At 42.2% G+C, this 6,074-nt stretch overlaps 1 protein-coding gene across 1 annotated transcript; it reads left to right on the forward strand.

Annotated features, from left to right (window-relative positions):
- The first annotated feature begins 299 nt into the window (after positions 1-299).
- LOC106485611 (small ubiquitin-related modifier 3) lies at positions 300-5,658 on the forward strand. Its single transcript, XM_067302103.1, has 4 exons — positions 300-399; positions 1,153-1,281; positions 3,187-3,258; positions 4,019-5,658. Exons 1-4 carry the CDS (start codon positions 379-381, stop codon positions 4,079-4,081), a joined length of 285 nt encoding a protein of 94 aa, XP_067158204.1. The 5' UTR covers positions 300-378; the 3' UTR covers positions 4,082-5,658.
- The last annotated feature ends 416 nt before the right edge of the window (positions 5,659-6,074 follow it).

Below are 6,074 nucleotides of genomic sequence, written 5' to 3' on the forward strand. Positions count from 1 at the left end.
AGGACTCCCTGGGCCCCGGCCTGTCCCGGGGGGGGGGGGGGGGGCGGCCGCACTGCCCCCGCCCCTCCCCCGCGCTTCCGGGTCCCCGTGACGCACTTTCTAGAGCTGCCCCCGCCCCCTTCCCCCCCCCTCCGCCGACGGGCCGCCTTCTCTCGTCGCGCGCGCGCACCGCCTCCCACGTGACCCCGAGCGGCGGCCAATCGGCGCCCGGGGCTGCTCGCGCGGCGGCAGCGGCGGCGGGGGGAGGGGGCGAGGCGGGGCGCGCGCTCGCGGGCGGTTGGCGGCGGCGGCGGGAGCCGGGCGCGCGGGCCGTTCCCCTCAGCGCGCGCGCCGCCTTTCCCTCCCCTCCCCCCTTCCCCCCGTCCCGTCCCCGCCGCCATGTCGGAGGAGAAGCCCAAGGTGAGGCGCGGTGGACCCGGCTTCCTCCCCGCTGTCCCGGTGGGCCGCGGCGGGGCGAGGCCCGAGGCCGCCGGAGGGGGAGGCCTTTTCGGCGGGGGCTGCCAGGACGGAGGGGCAGGGTCCCCTGGTGAGGAGACTGCCCTGCCCCGCGACCGGTCCCCCCACACATACACACGGGGTGTCAGGCAGGGCCAAGATGGAGGGCTGAGTGGGGGCGTCCCGTGCTAGAGGCAGCGTCGGGGAAGCGGGGTCCTGTGGAAGTCCCTTGAACTTCGTCGCTGAGTGGAAACTGCAAAATCGGCGGCTTTCCTGAGAGAAATTATTTAGCAATATGGTCATTCTCATCTTTGTAATGCTAGGAGCGTGCATAGTTCGTAAATAGGGAAAAACTGAAGGGAGAGTGAGTAGAGTTTGCACGGCTGCATGTCTCTGCAGTTTATTTTCAGGTGGCATCCAGGTAATAGAAGTAATCTCTATTACCTAAAGAGCTATGTAGATATGCTGAGATTTGTTCTGTGCTTAAACTCGTTCTGAAGTTTTTTACTTTTCCTCTATTGCCTGAATTGATAGCTGCAAAACTGCGAGGGTCCCCCCGCCCATATGCTGTGGAGTACATCCTCCCTTTATAACCAGGAAGAAAAGTTTCTGATGGTTGAGAGCTTTGTTGCTGTTTTTAATGGAGTCTTTAGATCACTTTTATTCAAAGTACTGCTTAGCTCACTGTATTCTGCCTCTTTGTCTATTTTTGTTCAGGAAGGAGTAAAAACAGAGAATGATCACATCAATCTAAAAGTTGCTGGCCAGGATGGTTCTGTGGTCCAGTTCAAAATAAAAAGGCACACCCCTTTAAGCAAGCTGATGAAGGCTTATTGTGAGAGGCAGGTACGTACATCAGATGTTATGGCTTGGTTCTGCAGAGGGTTCTTTGTGCTGCTTGTGACCCTTATCTTTTCATAAGGAAGAGTCCTTGGCAGTATGGAAATTCCACTGTTTTTCTTTCTGGAACACTATAAATATCAGTGTATCTGAGAGTGAATATGCCTGTTTGTACAGAAGCATAGGAGAGTAAAGATTTAGGATGCTAAGTCTAGACTCCCAAACTTAACTGACAAAAAAGATTTTAATGTTTAAGTTGATGAAAATTACCCCTTCCTCATTGCATGCTTCTAGATTTCTAAAATATTCCTGTGACAATGATACCAGGAGTCAGAATTTCTTGAGTTCTCCTCTTGGCTCTGAGATTAATTTACTGTGTGACAGTAGGAATCTTTAGCTTCATAACCCTCAGTTTTATCATCTGTAAAATCTTTATTGACTTTATACAGTCTGTGTTTTCAGTTTAGAAAATGGCAGGAAAACAAATTGTAACGTGTTGTGACTCTTTTTGTTTACAAATTTTTTTCTCCTCCCTTCACCTGTCTTCCACTGCCTGCTCCACAGTTATGATTGCTGTATCCTACAGGTGGCAGGAAGCTGCTCTGTGTAGGAGTCTATTCTTTGGTGCCATCCTCAGTTATATGGAAGAGTGATTTACCCTGACAGCCCCATTCTTGAGTCTGTAGTTCTAAATGGTTGAACTACTTCTGCGCTGTATTAGGCGGCACAGAAAAAGGAAGGATAGGAATGTGAATGGCTTCCAGAAGTGAAGTGAAATTTTGTTTGCAGGCATCACTCTGTATCCAATATATGTGGGATTCTTTCTTTGCTCACCTGAGCGCTGTGTTCTGCCCCGTCTCTCATGCCTGATGTTCCCAACCTGAGGGACATTATGCTACAAGAACTAAATACAGTATCATCTTAAAAGATGTATGGGGAGTTTTTCATCTGTGTGATGGCATTATGTGTGATTGGAAACAAGTCCGAGTAGCACAGGGATTTCAAAGGATTTTAGAGGGTGAAACAAAGACTTAGATCACTGAGGCAGAGAATAAAGACTGTATCATGTGATTAAACACTGTCATAATATGATTCCCTTGTGAATTCAACAAAGGTTTTAAGGGCAACATTAACTCATTAACTTAAGTCTAACACTTAAAAACCCTAGTGTTTTTTCCGATGACTTTTCTAAGTAAAAATCTGCATAAAGGCCTGCAAGTTCTTTTTTCCTCAGACAATCTTTGCTTCGTGTTTCCTTTTCTTTATCAGAAAATTAAAAAACTAGAACCGGGAGAGGATGCCTGGCATGAATCAAAGTCTTGTGACTTAAATATGGGTAGTCAGTGTTGATAGATAGTTACATAGAAAGGTAACTGTTACAGTTTTTTGGAAGTCTTTTCTGTCAAATGAACTTAAAATACTGTTACTTTTCTGACTGCATAAGAAACAATTGCCATTCTTTTCTGTCCTGCCCTCTGAGACTTTATGGAATTGTGTTCTGATTGATCTCTTTTATATCTCTTCCTGTTAATATTTTTTTTTCCTTGACTTTACTCTTTCTTCCTTTCTGCCTTCCTTGAACTTAAATGTTGCTCTCTTGCTTGTAATTGACTTTTGATATTTGTACCTTGCGGAGCAGGTGCCAGAATTTAGATCAGAACCAGGTGCCAAACAAACACCTGTTATTTCATATAGTGTCCTTGCTGTGGCAATAGTTGCCTTGGGAAATCAATCTAAATAGCTCTGCTTCCTTAATTTATATAGTAAGATAGAGGTGTAAGGTTCCTGTCTATTTAAATCTTTTGAACCTTAATTTTGTGAGTATTTGTTCTGGCAGTAATGGGGTAAATGTTTTGTTTGCATTCAATAACAAAAATGTGGTATCTCAAGTTAATTACTTTAAACTTGCAGGGCTTGTCAATGAGGCAGATTAGATTCAGATTTGATGGACAACCAATTAATGAAGCAGACACACCTGCACAGGTATGACAAAAAACCTTCAGTTTTATTGCAGATTGCTATAAAAATGTTTTGATGTCTGCACATAGAGTCAAAGTATTTCAGCCTCATTTTGATTATAAAACTGTTGTCATAAACTTAGAGCATTCCAAATAATTTGTCTAGGCTGGGATATTTTTCCTTTGAATTTTTTCACTACTGATGGTGGCGGCATTGTTGCTGAAATAGCTGGTACCTGAGTGCCATTGTGAATAGGGCCCCTGAATAGTGCTGGAGCTCTGTCTTCCTACTTCTGCTTCAGCCTGATTTGAGCAGTTATTGCCCCTAAAGGCTGCTGCTGCTGTCAGCACTGGTAACACTGAGAATTTGGGGAATTTCTTGCATTGACAAGGCCTGTAGCAAGAATAGAAGAAACACGCTTGGCTGAGGTTCTTTATTGTAGAAGATGCTAAATTGCTGAGTTTGGTCTGACTGACAAGTGTGCTTCTAAAACCTGTTTCAGTCTTGGTGATACTCTGATGAAGACAGAGGAGGTTATGGGATTATGTTCTGCATGCAGCTGGCTGAAGTGCGTCCTTGGACTGCTTGCTAAAAGTGCTTAGCTTTCTAGGCTTACAGAGGTGATGCCCTCTCTGGAGTGAGTGATGGAAAGGGTTTAGTACAGCATTAAATTTGCACACTAAGTGCTTAGTTATTGGTACTGTTTAGGAATAGAGAATTAAATGCTTTTGTAACTATACAGCTGTATATTTCAAGTTTTATATTTTGTATATTAATCTAACAGCTGGAGATGGAAGATGAAGACACTATTGATGTGTTTCAACAGCAGACGGGTGGAGTGTATTAAGAAATGCCGTCCTTTTGAGAAGAGGAATTTAAGGATCCTCATCACACCTCACTCCCTCATCTGTCCTTGGATTTGCTATTAAATAGTAAATGAACATGCCAATCACACAGGATTCTTCTAAAACTTAAGAGGACATTTACCAAAATTGCTTTCTTGTCTTTGACGTACTGCGTGTGCAAGTCAAAACATTATCTGCAGGGATTATATCTTAAATTGGGCCAATTTGATTTAAGTTCAGATTAAGTAATATGCGTTGTCTATCTGCTGTTATTTTATTTTTTTTATTTTACACCTGTGGCCTAAATATTCATCCACATTTTAGGGTGTGGAGTGTTCATTCCTGGCTCTTGTTGTTCTTGCCCCACAAATCATGTAAATAATTCAGTATATTTTCATGCCAATTGTGAGCTTAAAAGTTTCCTCTTAAAATGTGTCTAAGAGGAGGAAAAGAGCAGCTGACTTAAAAATTTTACTATGTGTTGCAAACACAGTTAGTTCAGAACTCTTAAGCCTATGACACAAGGCCTGTATATGCAGATACAATGCTTAGTATAGAGTTAGTTTGAAATATTGCAAATTTACATGTGCTTTGTCATAATATGATAAAGTTGACTGAAATGTACTTTTTTCATGCAGAAATGAGAATTCTCCTGAATTATTGTTGGAAATGGATTTATCAGAGCAGCTGGTCCAAATCTAATGCTCATGATAGAGCAGCAGTATTTTGTGTTCTGTAAGTCTATAAAAAAGAAGCCCGTCACTGCAACCTTACCAACTTATTAAGATGAATTTGTAACTTTCCTCTGCTCCCTTTAGTATGACTCCAGAAACTGTATCTTTATTTCTCAGTTGGTACTAGAAATATGCGGCCTCAGGTTTCTTTTTAATACTTGTCTTTAGTAGATAAACTTGATCTATAAATGAGAAAAAAATACACTTTTAGTGTCACCAAGCTGTATGTGCAGAAAAGCTGTCAAGAGCCTGGTAAGCAAGGAATACATGTATATGTGTGTGTGTGCGTGCGTGTGTGCGTGTGTGTGTATATATATATATATAAAAAAAATCTTGCAACAAATTTCTGCTCTACTCCTTCCCAAAATGTATGGAATTTTAAATGCATTTGTGTGATGAGTTTGAGCTCCTTATGAAGTGTGAAATCTATTTCAAGTGAATGTTTAAAAAGGCCATCCTATTATCCTTCAATAGGTTGTCCATTGCTGCTTGATGAGGTCATTATCTGCCTTTTATATTTACCTGACCAATTTGACAATGTTAGATCATCTCCTGCTCGCTTGAAATCTCGCTGAAAAGGTCCTTATTTCCTTTTTCATTTTATTGTATGTGGGTTAGGGTGGGATATCCTGTAGATCTCATTGTTTATTCACCAATTTGTACATTATTTCTTGTCCTTTACTATTGTATACAGTAAATATAGTTTGGTACTCTGTCTCTTGGTTTACGCTTAATACTGCTGTGTTCCAGTTGCCTTTACTTGCTATTGGGCTGCTGAAGTGCTGTTGTTTTCTCCCTGTGTATCTTGAAAGCCTTACGCTTATAATACAATTATGCTGAGTGTGGTTGTGCAGTTCATAATATGCATATGTCCAGGATGGGTAGGATTAATGTAAAGGAACATCTCCTTCAGATGATCATTCAAGGTGTATTACTGCCTACTGAGGAGGAATATCAATTGAATAGGGCTGTTTACACAGCAGTGGTATATTTGGGTTCTTCAAAGATCAGCTTTGGAAACTTTCTTAAGATTAAAGAAAAAAAATACACAGCTAGGGATAAATCACTTGAGTGTTTACTAAACAACTCCATTAGCAACAAAATTCCAGGCTTACTGAGGCTTTTTTCTGTGCAATAAAACTGTTTGAACTTTTTTTTTTGTCTCTCCCCTCCCTTCCCCGTGAAGCAGCTGTGCTTTTTTGCCTCTTTTCCTGCCTGCAGTGTCTTTTCTAAAAAAAATCATACAACCTGGACAGGCATC

Source organism: Apteryx mantelli, chromosome 9 (genome assembly GCF_036417845.1).
Source record: "Apteryx mantelli isolate bAptMan1 chromosome 9, bAptMan1.hap1, whole genome shotgun sequence".
Taxonomy (NCBI): domain Eukaryota; kingdom Metazoa; phylum Chordata; class Aves; order Apterygiformes; family Apterygidae; genus Apteryx; species Apteryx mantelli.

Excerpts from the sequence above, each read along its gene's own strand:
- LOC106485611 (XM_067302103.1), top strand. The coding sequence starts at position 379 with ATGTCGGAGGAGAAGCCCAAG. Across the intron at positions 400-1,152 it reads TGTCGGAGGAGAAGCCCAAG|GAAGGAGTAAAAACAGAGAA; the intron begins GTGAGGCGCGGT and ends ATTTTTGTTCAG. Across the intron at positions 1,282-3,186 it reads AGGCTTATTGTGAGAGGCAG|GGCTTGTCAATGAGGCAGAT; the intron begins GTACGTACATCA and ends TTAAACTTGCAG.